The following is a 21,567-nucleotide window of genomic DNA, read 5'->3' on the forward strand; positions in this document are numbered from 1 at the left end:
GGGATGCTCAAGTAGTGCCCACTGAAGAGCTGCCTACCTTGCATGTGGGGAAAACCCTTCCCTGCATTTGGTCACTGATGTGTTCTATGTTGTGGAATTATAGGAGGAGAAACTGAGCTTGTTTTTTCTACTTAGGCAGGTAAACCTTTCCTTTCTGCTAATTGACTTAGCTCAAGTGAGACAAGATTGGGTTAAAATTTGTAGGTCTATGAGATACATTGTGTAAAATGGTATAGGAAAGTCAATTTGAAATAAAGCATATTGAACTATGTTATTCATGGTCTCTTAAACTGTGTAATCTGGTACATCAGCTTGGGTGTTTTGCAGAAGTCAGAGAGATACAGAGAACAATAGACAAGATTTTTGCTTTACATTAAAGAATATTTTATTTAAAGAAAATACAATAAACACAAGAGAATGAGGTATTTGAGCCCTCTGATAAAAAAAAATTCAGTTTTAAGTATAAACTACTTTATTGATATAATTGGTATGTTATACAATGCACCCATTTATAGTGTGCACTTAAAAAGTCTGTATGTTGTTCAATCATCATCATATTTATTTATTTATTTAGTGGTACTGGGAATTGAACCCAGGGCCTTTGCATTGAACTACAGTCCTTTTATTATTTTTCTTACTTTGAGAGAGGGTCTTACAATATCGCCCAGGCTAGACTTAAACTTGTGATCCTCCTATCTCAGCCTCCCAGAATGCTGGGATTACATATGTTTACCACTATTCCCAGCTAGTAATCACTATAATCAACTTCAGAATATTATTATTTCTACACAAAGAAGTCCTATTACTCATTAGCAGTCACCCCACATTTTCTCTTGTCCTAGACCAGTGATGGTGAACCTTTTAAAGCAGTGGTGACAAACCTATGGCATGTGTGCCGCAGGGGGTTGTTTGTATCATTGAAAACTTGCCATCACTGTTTTATAGCTTTCATTGATAACAGCACATGTGCCATAGGTTCACCACCACTACCTAAGACCTCGGCAACCACTAGTCTACTCTCTTTCTCTCTAGACTTGTTTATTCTCTACATTCCATAGAAATGGAATCATGCCAGGTGTGGTGCATGCCTGTAATCCCAGCACTTGAGAGGCAGAGGCAGGAAGACCACTGTGAGTTTGAGGCCAGCCTAGGCTATATGGTGAGTTCAAGGCCAACCTGTACTACATAGCAAGACGCTGTCTCTAAAAAAATAAATAGATAAATAAAGGAATCATACAATATGTGGCTTTTGTGACTGACTTCTGTTAGCATTATGTTTTAAGATTTACCCATGTTGTAGCATGTATCAGTATTTGTTTTTATTCTTCTTTTTTTTTTTTTTTTTTTTTTTTTTTGTTTTGGTTTTTCTCCGGTACCGGGAACCGAACTCACGACCTTGCGCTTGCCAGGCAGGCGCTTTGCCGCTGAGCTAAATCCCCAGCCCCTTGAAACAGGGTCTTGCTAGGTTGCTTAATTGGCCATGCTGGGTTTGCATGGTGATCTTCCTGTTTCAATCTCCTAGAGTACTGGGATTATAGGCATGAACCACTAACTGTAGCTGACTTTCTTAAGGTCTCCACAGGAACCTTTTTTTTTTTTTTTTTTTTTTTAAGGACAATATATATAGTGAGTAGGAATGTGGGTGCTATAGCTGGACTGCCAGAATTTAATTACTGGCTCTATTTCTTCCTATGAGTGAGTTAGCAACTTACATTTAATCTCCATTTGCCTGTTTACTCATCTGTAAAATGAGAATAATGGAATTTACCATATGTAACTGTTTTTACATTAATGATTTTCAGTTTCTAAATGTGAAGTCCTTAAGGGTGTTTGGTGTGAGTGCTCAATAAACATTAGTGGTTTGTGAATACTCTTACAGTTATCAAAGGGACAGTATGATTCCTTTGCTTAAGCAATCAATTTTTAAGAAAGGAAGCTGTTGAAATCCTTGCAGTAATGATATCTAAAAATCTTGTGTAAATAACTTTTCAAGATCATTTAAGCCTCTTTTTCTTTTCAGTTAGTGTGCAAGCTTCTACAGAAAGTTTCTAGCTTAGCCTGACAACAGGTTTGTAATGATACTGAGTCATCAAGTAAAGCTCTGCTACATTTAGGTTTTGTGACTTAAGGATAATTGGTTCAAGAAGAAGCTCTTTTAAAATAAAACCACTTGAAATGTAGACTTAACATTTCATACTAACTGGTGAATAAAAAGTGTCTGAGCTTTCAATTGAAGAAAATGAAACTAAATTTTTGGGAGAACATTGGGTTATATTGATAAACACATATTAATTGTTACAGTAAACAGAATAAATGAATCAATGTGGATAGATACTTAATTTTTCTCGTGAAATAATTTGGTAGTATATGACATTCATTAGTTTGACATTGGTGGTAGTGGCATTAGCATTAAAGTTTTTTTGGCAAAGGTATTGATAGCAGTATTTGTAAAGACTTGAGCTAATCTTTTGATAGTTAAATTACTCTTACAATCTTCACAAAAATAGTTTTCCTTCTCATTATTGTAAAAAAAGTAGTAGATTCATAAGCTCAGTATTCTTTGCAAATACAAACACACTGTTAGCATACCTTCCATCAGGGCTGTATTGTGTCACTCTCCTATGTGTTGATGGGAAGGGAATCCTGCATCCAAGAAACAGCAACAGACTAACTTCATTGCTTTAAGTAGAGTAAAATCAGATCCTAGACTCTACATTTTGCTATCATTTTTATAAATTTTATAAATCTTGTAGTTTTTACAAAATTGTCAGTTTTCTAGTTTATAAACTGTTATGATGAGGGAGATGATAGTGAATGGTAACTAATTTTATAAGTGATCCAGTCACTACTAAATTGCTAAAAGATTTTTAAAATTGAAGTTTATTATCTAATAAAATATATAAATGTTAATGTATATAGCTTGATGAACTTACACATGTATATCTGCTCATGTCATTACCACCCAGATTATGATACAGCAAAATTCTAGTTTCCTAGAAGGCTCTCTTGGCACTTGGTACCATTCTGTTTTCTTTGCCTTAGGTTAGTTTTGCCTATTTTTAAATGTCATATAAATGAATTGATATAATGTGTATTCTGTCTTTCCTTTAGTATCATATTGGTGAAATACATCCATATTTTGTCCTTTTAAATTTGTCACCATGATTTATTTACGTTATTGTTGATGAGTATTTGGATTCCAGGTTGGGAGTATTACAAAGTTGCTGTGACCATGTACTTGTCTTTTGGAGGACAGCACTCATTTATGTTGGACATATATATAGGAATGAATAGGTACTTACATTGTGTCACTGGGATCAATGTTTAGCATTAGCAGATACTGTGAAACAGTTTTACAAGTGGCTGAGCTAATTTGTATACCTGCTGGCATATATGAGTGTTGTTCTGTGATATCATGAACATTATTTTCTTTCTGTTTTTTAAGTGTAGCCATTTTGGTAGAGGTGGAGTGATTGTGGTGTTTTTGTGTTATCTGCCTTTTTTTTTTTGACCTATAGCCCTTTTAAAGCCCCCTCTGCTTTCATGGGGTCTTGCTATGTAGTCCAGGCTGGCCTTTGCATCCATCTTCCTGCCTGTGCCTCCTGAGTGCTAGGATTATAGACATGCACCACCACAATTGGCTTAGAGGTCTTTTACCTATTCACTAGTCCGTTTTTATGATGAATTCTGCTTTCTGTTGTAACTTTGTAAGTTGAGATTAAATAATGAGTACTTGGATAGCTTGCACATACTACTTAACATTGCTGGGAAAGTATCAAAGTATTTCTAGAGAAAATTTCATCAAACATGTTTAAAAATTTTAATCACCTCATATTTAAAGAATTAAGTGCAGTTGCCAGGTGTGGTGTTTTACAACTGTGGTCCCAGCATTTGGGAGGCTGAGGAGATAGAAACAGGAGGATGCTGCAATTTCAAGGCCAGCCTGGGTTACATAGTAGACCTTGTCTCAGAAAACTGACCCCAAAAAGAACTGAGTGCAAGATTTGGCTCTTCTAGTGCTCGTTTTAAGAAAATGCTAGTTTTAAGTATTAGGTTTAAACGTCTGACACCCATTGTTCTTTCAGAAATCAGTCTGTGGAAATGTTAACTAATGGCATTCCCATTCATTGAAATCATTGGCTAAAATTTTCTTTATTCACATTCTCTTTTTTTTTATTTTTTGGTACCGGCAATTGAACTCAGGACCTCATGCTTGCTAGGCAGGTGCTGTGTTGCTGAGCTATATCCCCAGCCCCACATTCTCTTTACAGTCTCCCAAGTGTTTATTCTTGGGCAGTACCATTGTATCTAGTTCTAAGTTTGTCTTTTTGATAATTCTTTATCAGTAACTTCAAATGAATTTTTTTTTGAAACAAGGTCTTACTATGTATTTCATGCTGGCCTTGAACTCACTATGTACCCTAGGCTGGCCTCAAACTGCCAGCAGTCCTCTTGCCTCTATCTTCAGAGTGCTGGGATTACAGGCCTGTGCCATCACACCCAGCTGAATTTTTTTTTTTTTTTTTTTTTTTTGAGAGGGTCTAGCTGTGTAGTCCAGATTGGCCTTAAACTCATTATGTGGCCCAGGCTGGCCTCGAACTTGCTGCAGTCTTCCTGCTTCAGCATCGTAAGCGCTGGAATTATAGGTGTGTGCTACCATGCCTGGCAATTGAATGTTTCTTATATTCAGTGTTTACTTATTCTTTTTACTTTGTTGAAAACCTGTTTTTCTTATTACTTCAGCTCTTTGTGTAAAATCTTAAGTCTGTTTCTTGTCTTTGACTCACTGACCTGTTTCTGTAGTCATGACCTTTCCCAGTGGCGTTTACCATTATCACTACTGACGGATACACCTACTTAATGTCCTTAATTCTATTAGTGGAATTATCAGTATCTTAGTCATTTGGCAATAAAATTTGAAGTTGTCTTTAAGATATAGTTGGATCAGTCCTTGTATTATTCAGCTCCTCATTACTATAGGCAAATACCTGAGGTAATTAACTTATAAAAAGTTTACTTTGACTCCCAAGTCTGAAAATTCAATTCCAAGATTGAGCAGCCCCATTGTATTGGGCCTCTACAAGGGTAAAACTTGAGGACAGAAACATGTTGCAGAGCAAACTACTCACCTGTGAGCCAGAAGAAGAGAAGAAACAGAATGGAGTGGAAGCCCACAGTCTCCTTCTGGGGCACTCTTCTGGTGACCCAAGGGCTTCTATAGAAGCCACCTCCCATGGGCTCCACCATCCCTTAGTAGTGTCATGCTGGGGACCAAGCCATTAGCACATGGCCCTGTAGAGGACACTCACGTTTCCAAACCACAGTAGTCCTTTCTCAGGTGCTATAACAAAATAGCCAGTGGTGGATAACTTACAATGAAAAATGTATTTAGCTCACAGTTTCAAAGGCTGAGAGCCAGAATGGCCTGGTCCTGGCTTTTGCAAGGCTCCTCCTGACTGCATCATATCATTGCAAGTGGCACCTGGTAGGAGTGTGTGTGACAGGGAAGGTCCATGCGGAGCAACAAGAAGGCAGGGTATGGGCAGGGCCAATCTTGCTCTTTCAGAACAGTTAGTTCTTGTTAGAACTCAGGGTCTTATAAGAACTACCTTAATCCTTTCAAAGCCAGCACATTCAGTGACTCAGTTATGGAGGCTCATCTCTTTAAATTTTCATCTCTCCCCACATTGCCACACTGAGTTACAAAATATTTAAATATTCAAAAAAAAAAAATTTAAATATTCAGAAAAGTAGATAGCATATCTGTATACTACCACAAGTGATTTGCATATTTACTCTAAATCTAGTTTTAAAAATAAAACAGCTAAAATTTTTTCTATCTTCATCTGTCATTCCTTGCTCACTAAGGTTGCTATATATATTTCTACTATGCATATTTTATTTTCTCATTATATATATACATATCTATAAATGACAATTTTTTAGTTTCAAATTTTATATAAATACTTACATAAAGTTATGTATAGTTGGCTTCCATAGTCACAGGTTTTGCACCCATTAATTCTACCTTCCATGGATCAGAATACTAAAAAAGCCGGACATGGCTTATGTCTGTACTTGTAGAAGTCTGGGAGGCTGAGGAAGGAGGATGGCAAGTTTGAGTCCAGCCTGTGAAATTTAGCAAGACCCTCTCTCAGAGTTTTAAAAAAAGGGCTGGAGATGTAGGTCAGCACAAAGGGCCTGGGTTCAAAAAAAGTATCTCTACTGAACATTTACAGATTTTGGTGGCATGTCATTACACTCTATACAATACAGTATGACAAGTAATAACATTTGCATTTTAGTGGATATTATAAGTAATCTAGAGATGATTTATTAAAGTTATATGGGTTGATGTGTGTAGGTTTTTGTGCAAATACTGGACTATTTTATATAAAGGACTTAAGCATCCTCAGATTTTGGTGTTTATATATATATATTTATTATTATTATTATTATTATTATTATTATTGTGTGGTACTGGGGAGTGAACTCAGGGCCTTGTGCATGCTAGGGAAGCACTACCACTCAGCTATATCCTCTGCCCTGTTCATGTATTTTTGAAAGTTGCTTTTTTTTTAAACTTCACACATTTATTTTTTAATGTTTTTACGATTTAATAACTCTCTTGATGAATGCAGTCATGAAAATTGTTCAGCAGTATTCACAGTAATAGTTTTCCTGATTGATCTGTAGTCTTCAATAAGTGTAAGAAGTTATTGTATGAAACATCTGTCAAACCAGTAAAAATACATTGATGTGTCATTTTTAGGATTGTTGGTTACCTGGGCATATTTACCCATAAATAGACACTTCTTTCTTTTTTCTTTTTTTTGTTTTTCTTTAAATAAGCATTACTCTAGGTCCAGGGCATCTGGTAGTGGGTACGGAAGATAATACCACCTGTCCACTAACATTTCAGTGGGGGAAGACATAGTAAATAAATAAAATTGATATTATGTTCTGATTACAGTTACAGGTTAAGTAAATGCTATGAAAGATAATCAAACAGGTCAGGGGAGAAAGAATGATGTGGGAATGGCTATTTTAATAGAAGTAGTCAGAGAATTCCTCTTGCAGAGGTAACATTTGAAGAGGTAACATTTCTCCCAGACTTTAACATTTAACCACATTTAACATGGTTAAATGTTAAAGTCTGGGAGAAAACAATTCCAGGAGAGAAAACATCAAGTGCATTGGCCTTGCTGGGCGTGGTGGTGCAAGCCTGTAATTCCAGCTCTCTGGAGACTGAGGCAGGAGGATCCCTCAGAGTTTGAGGCCAGACTGGGCTACCTAGTGAGTTTAAGGGCAGGCCAGATTATAGTGAAACCCTGTCTTAAAAAAAAAATTTTAAAAAGGTGCAACGGTCTTGAAGTAGATAGAAATAATCTTCAGGTACTTGAGAAATAGAAGTCAAGCATGGTTAAGTGTAGTTGTGTAGGCGCGTGCTTATGAAATGAGTTTGGAGGAGAAACCAAGGACCAGCCAAATCATGTAGGTCCTGTAAAGTAATATAAGAAGTTTGTAGTTTGAGTATAATGAAAAGCCACAAAATGGAATTTTTTGAGCAGAGAAATGGGTATGATTTGACCTACTTACGGTATAGTTTTACACTAGAATTTTGTATGGTAGAAAAAAAATGTTGAAATTCTTACTAATTGATATGGAAGCATTTGAAGATATATTGGTAACTTTTTCTTGCACCTTGTTCTTTTTCTTTTTCAGTATACAATTATCTGCAGGAGAAGTTTTGTTTTGGTGTTTGCTTATTTTTGTGTAAAGTTTCTCTGGAAGGACATTAGAGGCATATAAAGGGATACTTGTGAGAAGGTCTCTCTCCTCCCGTTCTCTCTGTCCCTCTACCCCTTTCTTCCTCCCGCCTCACTTCCTTCTCCTCTCCCTCTCTCCCCACTTCTGTCTTTCTCCCTCTCTCCCTGTCTAGTGTAGGGGGTTGAATTCAGGGCCTTGTGCATGCTTGGCATGTGCTCTACCCCTGAGTTTTACCTCTGGTCCTTTTTAAATTTTATTTTGAGACCAGCGTGTTTACCTTGCTGGCCTCGAACTTTCTTCAGCCATCCGTACTGTATTACAGGTATGGGCCACTGTGCCTGGCTCTACTTTCTATATTTCAACAAAGTATATTAAAATTATACAGAAAAGTATACACATTATTAGTACCCAACCACTTGATTTTTCACAAACTGATTTCCACCATACAGCTACCCAGGGCATTAAGTAGAACTTTAGTAGGACGTAAAATTGCCTTAATTTCCTTAATACTGTTATTACCCCCACCCTTCCCTACAAAGGGTAACCATTAGTTTTGCCTGGTTTTTCTGCCAGCATTCTGTTTATCATAATTTGATTTTAGATTACTATTTTTATTTTAGCATTCTGCAAGTAATGCTTAAAGGTTTCTAGTTTCATTCCAATATGGTGTGAGATATCGCTTTGTAGGATTTCCTTCCTTTGGCTATGTTACGGTCTTTATTGTTGCTGCAAGCATGGTTTATTTTGAATTTTAAAAAATTTCCAGGATAGGAAAATCTATGAAGATGGAGAGAAGCTCACTGGTTGCTTAGATTTAAGGGTGAGGGCTTGAGAGATGATAGGTCGCGGGTAGATTGCTTTGTTTTGGGATAATAAAAATGATCTAAGTTTGATTGTGGTCATGATTGTTCAACTTTATCAATGTGCTAAAATTACTGAATCTTACACTTTAAGTTTATACATTGTGTGGTATGAAAGTTTTAGCTCAATGAAGCTGTTACCGTTAAAGAAAAAAGTTCAGAAGTATATAGAACAAATCATACGGAATCCCTTTCTTCTGTCTCTCTCGAGGTTAAGTGCAGTGAATAACTTAGTCCCATGTGTAGTCTTCCAGTCCTTGGTATCTATCAGTTCACATACACAAATAACTTTACATTTTTCATGTTAGTACACACTGTAGTACTTAACTGATGATGATAATAATAGATGAGTAGTTAACATTTATAAAGTGTTTTCCGTGCACCCTGCAGTTCTAAATTATTTATATGTAATAAATTATTCACATTTTATAGATGGGAAAACACAGGTGAAGTACCTTGACCAAAGTTAGTGTCCATTTTATTCTTTGTAATGGCTGCACAGCATTCTTATCCTGTATCACATTTAAACTGCTGTTATCGTAGCTAGTTGTAGTGTTTCTGTATTCACTAATACAGTTAGAATGAAGTATCTCTAAATTCATTCATTCCTTAGAATGAACTTAGGTCTTTAAGCTCCTTTTCCCCCTCCTCCTTCCACAGAACAGCTAACCAGTACTTGTACGGCTTCTCTCATACATGCACTGTCTTACCTAGCCCGCATTCCTATATTTCTGAGTGAAATCATAAGCAGTGAGCCTTACCTCTTTTTGGTGTAGGAAATGCTTAGTTTATGTCTGCCTACATATTTTGTGTTAGTATTCCTTCGCTTTTGGAATTTCTCTGCTCATCTGAAACACTCAAACCATGCCTTTACTTTCTGTCTCTGATGTATTTTATCTTACATCCTTGATGTAGTTATAACTGAGGACAGAATTTCTTAGGGTTCCTTTAAAAGCATGTAGCATTTTACACATGTTTTCTTACATTTCTGGTTAACCCAGCCAGTTTGGCTTGCTTGGCAGAAGTCATCTGACCTAGGCTGGGCAAGAGGAGGGACAGGGTGTGTAATACCTGAGGACACCTTCGCTCTCCTGCACCTTCCCTCTGATTCCAGGACAGCAGACTGGACAGCCTGTGCCGCTTGCTGGTAGTCCCTGGCTCTTAGTAGATTCTCAGGAAGTACATGGTGAATAAATCAATTTGTTGGCTCTTGAGAAGCAACCAATTTGGTGTGACTTTTTAAAAAGCCCCAGTATGGCCATACACAGCAGAGAGTACATAACAACTACCCAATAATTGTTGAGTTGAACTCAGTTTTACTTTGTTTTACCTGGGTTTTAACTGAGCACGTTTATTCTTTTCTGGGAAGATGCACCCCAATGCAGAATAGTCTTGACACTTGAATTTGTCAAAGGCAGAACTACAGCAGTATTTGGTAAAATAGTACAAGAAAGGAAGTATCCTTTGTACTTGACATTCTTTTTCTCAATATTCCTGTTATTTCACTATGTGCTCATTGTCTGTAGTTGGCTGACTCTATAGTGATCTATAGGCGATCTTACTTTTTTTTTGGCGGGGGGGGGGTACCAGGAATTAAACTCAGGACCTTGCACTTGCTGGGCAGGCGCTGTGCCGCGGAGCTATCCCCAGCCCAGGAGATTTTATTCTTAACAGTAAAGTACCCAATGCATGTTACTTCCTTGTGTTATTGCCAACAACTTCTGAATGATGGAGTGTCTTCATTAACTAATACTGTTTCAAATATCACAGAAGCCAGTAGAAATTATAAAATGTAAGCTGACTTTTGGGTTAAATTTTGTATTTATTCTCTTCAAATTTACTTGTATTCCTAGTTTTAAAGCAGTTGCTTGCCACTTTTCTGGCAGTTATATGTGGTGTGATTTATTTGAGGGTTTGTTACATCTTATGACAACTTTTAATAGTTTGTATTTAATAATGTGACTTGAATAATATCATGACTTTTGCCCAACACTTGTAAAATAACTATTTTTTTCCTTTGACCCCCTTCCTTCCTTCCTTCCTTCCTTCCTTCCTTCCTTCCTTCCTTCCTTCCTTCTTTCTACTTTCATTAGTACTTTTTTTTTTGGTAGTAGGGATCAAACCCAGGACCTCACACTTGCCAGGCAGGCACTGTGCCCCTGAGCTACATCCCTAATCCCTGTTAGTACATGTGTGCAGCCCATGACGTGTACATTCACTGTAGGGAACTGGTACATGTACATAACACAGTTTAGTTTCCTGCTTTTTGCCCTTCCCTCTGTCCCTTTTTACTTTTCCAGCATCAGATTCATTTATATATTTATCTTATAAGACATTATGAAGGTAATTATCATATATACAGACTGAAAACCAGACTAATAGGCCAGAGAACATATAAAATATGTAAGGCTAAGTTAAGATACATTTTTAGATACATTGCACTGGATTACAGTACTTTTTTTTCCTCTTCTTTCCCATTATCTGTCTCTTATTTTGTTATATCTATATCTGTCTCTATATATCATCTATATCTATCTAATCTATCTATTGAATTTTGTATATAAGGAAAACCATATGATATTTAAGCTTGTGTATCTGAGTTACTTCACTACTAATATGGTCTCAAGGTGCATCCAGTTTCCTACATATGTCTCGTTTATCCTTTTTTACAGCAGAGTAATACTCCATTGTGTATAAATACCACATTTTTAATCCATTCATCTGTTGATAGACATACAGGCTATTTCCTAGATTTCCAAGAATTAAACATTATGAATTGTGCTTCTGTAAACATGGGTATGCATTCATCAACTGTAGTATGATGTGTTTAACTGTTGGGAAGATAACTATCAGGGGAATAGGTGGGTTAAAAGGAATTTCTACTTTTTTGAAGAACCTCCATACTGATTTCCACAGTGGTTCTGTTAGTTTGCAATCTCACCAACAATGAAGAAGGGTTCCTTTATCCCTGTAGCCTTGCCAGCATGTATTACTGGTTTCTTGATGACAGCCATTCTTTCTGAAGTGAGATAAATCTCAGTGTTGTTTTTTTGCATTTCCTGAATGGCCAGTGATGTTGAACACTTTTTCATGTATGTGTTGGCTATTTGTATGTCTTCAGCTGAGAAGTATCTATTCATTTCAGATGCCTTTTTGTTTTTGTTTTTTGAAACAGGGTCTCACTGTGTAGTTCAGGCTGGTTTTGAACTCTCAGCATCCTTCTGCCTTAGCCTCCCAAGTACTGGGATTATAGGCATATGCCGCTGCCAGGCCTGGCCCAGATGCCTATTTTTAATTGAGTCTTTAAATATGGGAGTCTAATTTTTTTGAGTTCTTTATATATTCTAGATATTAGTCTTTACATGAGGAGTAGCTGGCAAAAAATTTTTCCTATTCTGTTTCCCATTTTTCCCAGGCTGTCTTTGTACTCTGTTAGTGTTTTGTTTTTTTGTTTTTTGTTTTTTTTTTGCTGTGCATACTAAACATTTTAAAAAGAACAGTGACTTAAGAGCTAGATTTCTTTTAGGGCTTTTGATTAGAATAAAAGTTCAGAATTGACCTAGTTTGTAACATTTATTTCAGTGAAGGAAAATACTGCTTCAGAAGCAGTATTTAGATAGACTATTATAGGTCTTAGAGCCCTCATTAAAGGAAAGAAAGTCTAGAGCCTGTTTTTGTGGATAATAGAAAGGTAGAGCAGCATATTTTTGCTTTTGGATGTTGCTTGACTTTGACAGTAGAGTTTTATATTATGAAGAAGGAAGTGAGCAGTCACAGAATTTTTAGAGAAATTTCTTTTTCTAGATTTATTTTTTGTTTTGTTTTGCTTTATAATGCTTTTCTTCTCTTGTTTACAGACAACATACTTTTTAAGTAGATTGACTAAAATGCATTAAATTGAATTGGTTTAATTTAGGATCCTTTCCCCCTTTCTCTTTTAGGACTTGAACCAATGAAAGAAGCATATGGCACTTGTGAAGATAAATGTCATTCCTCCTTCTTTACTTGGAACTCCTGCTTAGGACCTGTATGTGACTTTTCACCTGTGATCTGTTCTTCCACTAGCTACTGACTTTGATTACAGGAAGGTCTCTGAAGATTCGTATCAAATGACGTCAATGGCCAGCTTGTTTTCTTTTACTAGTCCAGCAGTGAAACGATTGTTGGGCTGGAAACAAGGTGATGAGGAGGAAAAATGGGCAGAAAAGGCAGTGGATGCTTTGGTAAAAAAGCTAAAAAAGAAAAAGGGTGCCATGGAGGAACTGGAGAAAGCCTTGAGCAGTCCAGGACAGCCAAGCAAATGTGTCACTATTCCCAGGTCTTTAGATGGACGCCTCCAGGTATCTCACAGAAAAGGCTTACCACATGTTATATATTGTCGTGTTTGGCGGTGGCCTGATTTGCAGAGTCATCATGAGCTAAAGCCATTGGATATTTGTGAATTTCCTTTTGGATCTAAACAAAAAGAAGTTTGTATCAATCCATACCACTATAAGAGAGTGGAGAGTCCAGGTAGGTTTTACTCCCTTGAGAAGAATTTTTTTAAAAATTGTGTTGCCTGATTCACATATAATTAGATTCATTAATTACAAGGTATATTAACCTTATGTTTCATTTTAAAGCTTTAATTTTGGAAGGAATACTGGATTTGAATTTAGCTTTTTTTAAAAATGCAGGTGGTATTACTCCTAAGTGCCTTATCCTAATTCACACAGTAGGGCCCCATATATGTGGTCTACCTTTCCTATGAATGACCTGTCTCTTTTATCTAAGAATTAAGCCCAGTGTGTACAGTGGATCCTACTCCTTTTTGTCTGTTCAAGACCTGTGTCCCTAGAGTAGCATCCCTGTCCCTTATATTGTATTTTCTCATTTTACCAGACTATTTCTGACAGCATACAAGCATGTCATGATACTGCCTATCCAAAAATAGAAGTTAAAAAAGAATTCCTGTCTTGATTTCATTCACATAGTCCCTATCCCTATTTTCCACACTATTTCTTTTGGTCATTTTATAGGATTCTTTTATTATTTCCACCTATTTCCATTCTTTCTTGGTTTTCCAGGTAGTCTTTCTTCCCTGCCATTTCATATATCAAGATCACTAGTGACTGTTTTAGAAATCAAGGGGTCCTTTCTCCATCTTACCCTACTTGCTATCTCAGTAGCATTTGATACAGTTCATCTTCTGCCCTCCCACTAAAAGTTTTCTTTTTGACTTTTAGACACTGCTCTTTTGATTGTCCAACTTCACTGGTTATTCTTAATCAGGGTGTTTGCTTTTTTATCCTCCTGTTTCACAGTACTCAGTCCTTGGGCTTTTTTTGTATCTGTATTGTTTAAGTGTCTCATGTGTTTTAAAATTGTCTATAACCTGATTGCTCATAATTTTAATTCTAGAATCAACTTCTCCTTTGTATAAAGTCAGTTACTTAACAACTCATTTGAATGTCTAATAAACATCAAGTATAAGATGGCTAAGCAGAGTTCTTACTGCTCCCACAAAAATGGTTTTTCTCCTGTTTTCTCTATTGAGTATATGGTACCAGTATTCATTCATAGCTATTGCCCTAAACATAATGGTCATCTTTTATTCTTTTTAAGTGTTATGTTTGAGCTCTGAACAAATGCTGCTTGCTATACCTTCAAAATATGTCTTGATGCCATCATCTCTTACCAATAGCACAGACTGTTAACTGTTTCTCACCCCAGGTAGTCTCCTCATTGGTCTCTCTGCTGTTTTTTCTCCCAACCCATTGTTTTCGACACAGCAGCTAGAGGAAAATTGAAAATGACATGTATCAAATCATGTCAGTTCCTACTAAAAACCCTTAGCACTATTATACTAAGAATTATAATTCTTAAACAGAATTCTTAAAATTAGAACAGATGATTTCAATATTGCACTTATTCTTAGACAGCCTTTGGCTCTTGAACTTGCCATACTCCTGTCTAGATTTTAAGTTTTGCAGTTTATCTTACTTAGAGTACTCTCCACACAGAATCTTTTCGTGGCATACATTCTCACTCCATTTAATCTTTGCTCAAATATCCTCATCACTAGTTGATTCTGCATTAGATATTTAGTTGATTGGTGCAGGGCCTTTCTCTGTCTCACTTATTACTACATCCCCAGTGCTCAGAATTAGTGCAGTTTCCTGGCACTTGGTAGCTAACATTTAGTAAGTATTTTTTGGTAATGAATTAATTCCATAAGCTGATAGTTCATTCACTGCTGCTTTAACAGAATTTCAGACTGGGTAAATTATAAATGCTAGGTGTTTATTTGGCTCATAGTTCTGGATTCTGGAAAGTGCAGGAGAGAGAGAGAGTGCCTCTGGTGAGGGTCCTCTGACTGCATTATAACATGGCAGATGGTCAGTGAGTATAAGACAAGAGAGAGCAAGAAGGGGCTGAACTTACAACCCATTCTCATGCTGAGTAATCTACTCCTGTATAACAACATTACCTAATCACCTTTTATCAGGCCCCACCCCAATACTGTTGCATTAGTGATTAATTTTCCAACACACAAACTTTGGGGGTAAGTGCACAACGAATTACCACAAACCTAGTGCTTGACATACATATTTATTACTGCACAGTTTCTTTGGGTAAGGCATCCATCACAGCTTAGTAGGACTTTTTGCAAGCTTCCAATCTGTGTTGGTTAGAGTCAGTCTTAACAGATGGAGAAGCATCTGCTTCTAGAGCTCACTGTGAAGTTGACAGAATTCAGTTCCTTGCAGGCCACTGGACTCTTGGTGATTACCAGCTGGAGACCGCATTCAATTGTTTACTACATAGCCTTCTTCATAGGTAGTTCACATTCGTGGCAGCATCTTCAAAGCCCTCAAGGAAGAGAGAGGGTCTTTTTAACAAGAAGGGCATTCATATGGAATGTAACCATATACATCTTCTCACTTTGCCATGTACTGTTAGTGAGAAGCAAGTCACAGATCATACACTGAAGAAGAGATTAACCAAGGACATGAATGCCCAGAGGTTGTATCATAGAGCTGCTTTAGAGTCTGCCTGCCACACATGAGATAATATGAGCCCAATATGATAAAAAGATTGAAAATAATATTGTGAAAACTGGCAAAAAAGAATAGCAGTAATTGTACTCTAAGGGAACTCAGTAAGAGGTTTAGTTGAAGCAAGATGATATTTGAGGTGGTTTTTGATTTCTTAAAGCTATATCCTGAAAGAATTGATGAGGAATAGAAAGTGGGAAGATTTAATAGACAAATGCCTGCAAAACTCTCAAGCTAGTTATTTGCTAGGAGTAAGTCTAGGAATTTTGTATATTCCCGTAGCCATGATGTGACTAATAATTGTCCAGCAGAAAAGTCTTATTTTTGTTAATCCATTTTTTCAACTATAATCATTTTATAGAAGGATAAAAGCATAGCTCTGATACTTTTAAATGACACTGGAAAACATATATCTTAGTATAGAGAGACTGTAGAAGCCTGCTTTTGGTCTAAAGTTCAAACATCTTAGGTAAAGGGACAGATTTGCCCAACTGGATTAGCTTGTATTCCGCTTAGACCAAGCTAATAAAACATAGGAAGGATAATTTAATAGTTACTGTGTTAATAAAGTAACTGTAGTGGTGGTCACATTAAGAGAAATTAACATTTATTGACTACTTATGGACTAGGTACTTTCCTAATCCTGTGATTGAACACTTACAGACTGGGTGCTTTTCTGGCTCTGTGAGGGTGATTCCTTCATAAGTTAAAACATTAGAATCCTCTGAGTGTATTTAGAAGTTTGTAGACAAGGAAACTAAGACTTAAAAAAGGAAGTAATTTAAGATCACACCACTAGGGGCCATGGATATAGCTCAGTGGCACGGTGTCTGCCTGGCAAGCACAACGTCCTGAGTTCAAGTCCCAGTGCCAAAAAAAGAAAAAGAAAAAAAACAAAAAAGATCACACAACTACTATATAGTAGAGTAAGTGTTGCAGAAAGATTTAAAAAAAAGTGGAAGATGGTTGGGAAGCAGTAATGAACGTAAGAAAAACAGAGAGGACCCGTCTAGGTGATCCATTGTTTCATAGGCAGTATTGCCAAGTAGGTTAAGACTGTGAGTTCCAAAACCAGACTTGCTGAATTTAAATCCTGGTTTTATTGTATACCACCAAGTTTCTTGCCTTCTTTGTGAGTTAATGTGAGAGTAGTACTACCCACCTCACAAGTTGTTAAGAGGATTGGATGAGTCAGTGCATGAAAAAGTGTTTAAATTGAGTATTATGTGGCCTAGAATCAATTTCAGGTTAATTCTATTAGATTAATACATTCTGGAAATAGAGCACAGGGGGAATGGTAGAGAGAAAAATCTTCAAAGTAATACTACAAGAATTGGGCTTGGTGACTCATGCCTGTAATCCTAGCATTTGGGAGGCTAAGGCAGGAAGATCCCTTCAAGTTCAAGGCCAGCCTGGACTACATAGTGAATTCAAGGCCAGCCTGAACTACATAGTGAATTAAGGCCAGCCTGAACTGTATAGTGAGGCCCTGTCTCAAAATACAACAAACAAAGCAAAAAAATACTACTAGAACAATTTCTAGAAATGGGAATTTGAAAGGGCCTACTGACCAAGTAGTCAGAACTGGGATTGACAGACCAACACATGAAATTTTTGTATATTGTGAATAAAAAGAAATCAGTTCTGAAAGCTTCCAGAGAAAAGATATAGGACACATAGAAAATACTAGAAATCAGAATATTGGGTTTCTTGCTGCGATTCTGTATTCTAGAAGAAAGTGAAACAAATTCTGCTTGCAGACAAGCAAAAACTTAAGATAATACATACTGTTTTTGTTACCTTTTCTTAGGAAGCTAATAGAGGATGAGGCATGTGAAATGAGAGATATAATAATTGAGAGATGAAGGGGAGAGGTCCAAGGACTTTAGGTTTGTAGGAGATTTAAGTAGCAGCTAGTCTGGACTAGAGCAAAAGGATGGAAGATCCAAGGGGGAAATATGAAATCAATAAATTATTTGATAATTTATAGCATCTGAAAGATAGTCTCGATTGTCATTTGACAGATCTATTGGAATACTGGAAATAGTAGTACTACATAAAACTAAGCAAGTGAAGGAATATTAACTTTAATAAAAGCATTATTCAGGGGAAAATATCACAACACACTTGGTTTATTAATGAAATTGTATATATATTAATGAAATATGTATATTTATATATATAATACTAGATACTGATTTAACCCGGTTTTTAATGTAAATTTACTGTGAGGAAAAGAAGGATAATATAAGAAAGCTGCCCTACTTGCCGTAAGACCAAATCTATAAATAATGTCTTCACAAGTAATAACAGCAAAAAAGCATATTGTTTAGCAATACATACACAAAGTAAATGTTAGAAAAAATGGCTAAGAACTTAAATTTGTTTGTGAAAATGATCTGAGAGGGGGTCTAGAAATTGTTATTTTTGTTATAATCTCATCTTTTTATATGTTTATGTTGTAATCTTTTAAACTTTGCATACAGTTTTGTATGAAAATAAAATAATTCTTAAAAACATGTGCACAGATAGTATACAAGCAGGAGGGAAGCCAGTGATTTTAACTATGTTTTTAAAAAAAGAAAGAAATCTTTACCAAACTGAATTCTAGTTATTTCATTAAGTCTTACAGATTATTAGCTAGATAAACAGAAGTTCTTGGGTCTAATACGCTGCTCTCCAGTGGCAGCTGCCCTGTCATTCAGGGAAACAGCAGTGGTTAATATGGTGTAACAAAAACAGTTGTAGTCATTGTTGACTACATTTGTACAACAGTAATTCTATAAAAGATGAAACAGTACAAATACTGACTGAAGAGCCCTTGGTTTGTTGTGTACAATGTCCCTACTTTGGGGGACCAGGTTATGATTTAGTTAGCTGAAAAATAAATTGATTTTATTGATGGTTAATGATATCACAGTGAAAGTTTTGAAAAACTTCATTCATTCATTTGCAGTCCTGAACCCAGGGCTTTTACTCAGCTACATCCTCAGCTCCCTTTTTCAATTTTTACTTTGAAACATGGTATTACTAAGTTGCCCAGGCCAGGCTTGAACTTGTGATTCTTCTGCCTCAGCCTCCCAGAGTCAAAATTACACTGACAAATACAGGAAAGTTGTAAAAGAGATGAATTGTGTATTAAGAGTTTGAAGAATCAGTAGCAAGTTTCCTGCAGGGAAAAGTAATCAGGTGTTTACATGTGGTTGATCTTGGGTTTTTAGATAAAGTAAACATTGGAGTAAGGATAATGTTTAACTTTTTAAAAAAATTTTCTCAAATGTTTAGACATTATTATATATACAGTGGTACCTTGAATTATGAACTTAATTTGTTTTACCATTTTGGGGAAGATGGCTGCATTTGTGTCTGTGTGGGAAGATAGCCATGTTCTTGTTTGTTAACCGCTGCAGAATTTGCAAACAGAAGCAAAATTTTGCCGAGTGCTTTTGTTTGTGAACCAAATTGCTTGCAAACAGAAGTGTTTGTGAACGGAGGCATTTCTGTATTTTTATTATGAATATATGTAGAGGACTGATTTTGAATGGAGGACTTTCTCCTGGGGAATATTACTGTTTTCAGTAGGGAAAACCTTACTGAAGAATTTAAAGTTTGAGAGATCTCAAAGTGAATGATGAAAGTGTTCAGAACTGGAAATGTAAAAGTTTGTAGGGCATCTACATCCCTCACCTCAACTCTGTAGTCTTACCATCTAGATCACTTCCTAGGCAACACTCTTTTCTGTCCCTTCTTCCTCCTGTACTCACCCTAACACTCTCATGTGAAATTCCCCTGGTTGGTTAAGGTCCAACTGGGTTTGTCTTTTCCACAATATTTGTTTGATTCCCTGCTAGCCAAGAGTGCTCACTTCTGAAACTCTCATTGTGCTGTGGTTGTTGTTAAATGTGTCACGTGTGCCATAACACTGAAGTGGTATCTTTCCTGGGTTTTCTGTCTTCCAGAGTCCTTTATATCAGGTAAGTGTTGACGAGTTTTGGGTTTAGTTTTTATGTGAATATGTATTCAGGTTTCTATAAAACAGCTCTTCCTAAAAGTAAACTGTTTTAACAGGTTTGCAGTCTTGCATGAATCATTTCTATGACCACTTAATGGTTGAATGGTACTTTTTTTTAGTCATTCCTGACTGATTACTTTTGATTTTTGTCTTTCAGTCTTACCTCCAGTGTTAGTGCCTCGTCATAACGAGTTCAACCCACAACACAGCCTTCTGGTTCAGTTTAGGAACCTGAGCCACAATGAACCACACATGCCACAAAATGCCACGTTTCCAGATTCTTTCCACCAGCCCAACAGCACTCCTTTCCCCTTATCTCCGAACAGCCCCTACCCGCCCTCCCCGGCCAGCAGTACCTACCCCAGCTCCCCTGCGAGCTCTGGGCCAGGAAGTCCTTTTCAACTCCCAGGTAAGACTGCGGTGATACCGGAAGGGACAAAGAAAGGAGAAATAATTCCTGAGAATCAGTAATCATGCTTACTATTGGCCCTCTGGGTGAACTGTTATACAACAAGATCTACTTTCTTTTTACTGTACATTTTTTATGTAATTCTTTGATTTTGAGATAAAGTTAGATTTCATTATGTCAAGTTGGATTTCATTGTGTCAAGTACTATTTGTTTAAAATCTGGAAGTAGGAGGATTAAATACTGTTTAACCTATTAGGAACTTGCTCAAAAGCAAATTTTCATATTTTGTCTTAGATTCAGTGCCAGTTGTAGTTGTGTCCTAAAATACATTTTGTACAAATCTTGATGTGAAAGACAATTTATATTGTTTTACAGTTACTGAGACAAAAGTTTCTAGCTGTTGCTTTTGCAAAAAAAAAAAATGTCAACCATGAATATTGGTACTTGAAATATTCTGTGGTTAACATTCAGTTTCCTAAGCCCATTACTTAGCCATTTAATAAGACAACAGCCATTTTTGGACATTGCAAAAGTATTAAGACATTTGCTATTAGTATTGATGACAAATTTTAAAGGGACATAGTTTTATTTTATAGTTTTAAATGACATTGTACAGTATGTGATGATTAATTTTAAAATGCAATAGTATATATATACAAACTAGGATAATCTGCGACCTTCAGATGGTTTTGCACAATAGCAGTTTCTCTGAGCATGGGCTTCTACGAAAATGAAGGTGAAATCATGGATTTTGAATTCTTTTTCAATTTATTTTAGTAGTATCCCTAGTATCATGGATTATCAGAGATCTAGACTATTTAAATGTGGGGTTGTAGTAGGTTTTTCAGTAGCTGTTAGCTATTAGATGAGCTGACTTTTCTGTCTTAGGATAGGGTCCTACATTATTGTGTGTGTAAGTTGAGTAATGAACTCTGCTGGTAATCTTGTTTTTTAAAAATGCTTTTAGAGGGTGAAGATTTCAACTGTTTTTTTGGGACTTGTCTCATTTTATTTCTTTTAGCTGATACGCCTCCTCCTGCCTATATGCCACCTGATGATCAGATGGGTCAAGATAATTCCCAGCCTATGGATACGAGCAATAATATGATTCCTCAGATTATGCCCAGTATATCCAGCAGAGGTAAGAGAAGTATAGTACTCGTATTTATTTTGTTATTGTTATTTTTATTGTTTTTGAACCTGTTGGCCACTTTTACTTATTTGAGTTTTTTTTGCATTACTGAGGATTAAACCCAAGGCCTCCTACATGTTAGGCAAGCACTCTATGCTACCATTGATGTATATCTTGAATCTTGGCCACTTTTTAAAAACCTTTTGTGAAATATAATTTATATACTATAAAATATTTGTAAATATTTACTCCCAGGCTGTATTTCTTTTCATTTTTTAGAATAATGTCTTCTGAAACACAGTAGCTTTAAATTTTGAAGTTTAGTTTATCAATTTTTATTTTCTGT

At 36.3% G+C, this 21,567-nt stretch overlaps 1 protein-coding gene across 1 annotated transcript in view; it reads left to right on the plus strand.

The window, feature by feature from the left end:
• Positions 1–21,567, plus strand: part of Smad5 (SMAD family member 5) — a 44,629-nt gene that overhangs the window by 13,426 nt on the left and 9,636 nt on the right. Inside the window, exons 2-4 of the mRNA XM_013506828.1 lie at positions 12,572–13,142; positions 19,837–20,088; positions 21,111–21,230. Coding sequence (XP_013362282.1) covers positions 12,740–13,142; positions 19,837–20,088; positions 21,111–21,230 — 775 coding nt within the window. The 5' untranslated portion in view covers positions 12,572–12,739. The remainder of the gene's footprint in view (positions 1–12,571; positions 13,143–19,836; positions 20,089–21,110; positions 21,231–21,567) is intronic.

Source organism: Chinchilla lanigera, unplaced genomic scaffold (assembly GCF_000276665.1).
Source record: "Chinchilla lanigera isolate Chin_1 unplaced genomic scaffold, ChiLan1.0 scaffold00007, whole genome shotgun sequence".
NCBI lineage: Eukaryota > Metazoa > Chordata > Mammalia > Rodentia > Chinchillidae > Chinchilla > Chinchilla lanigera.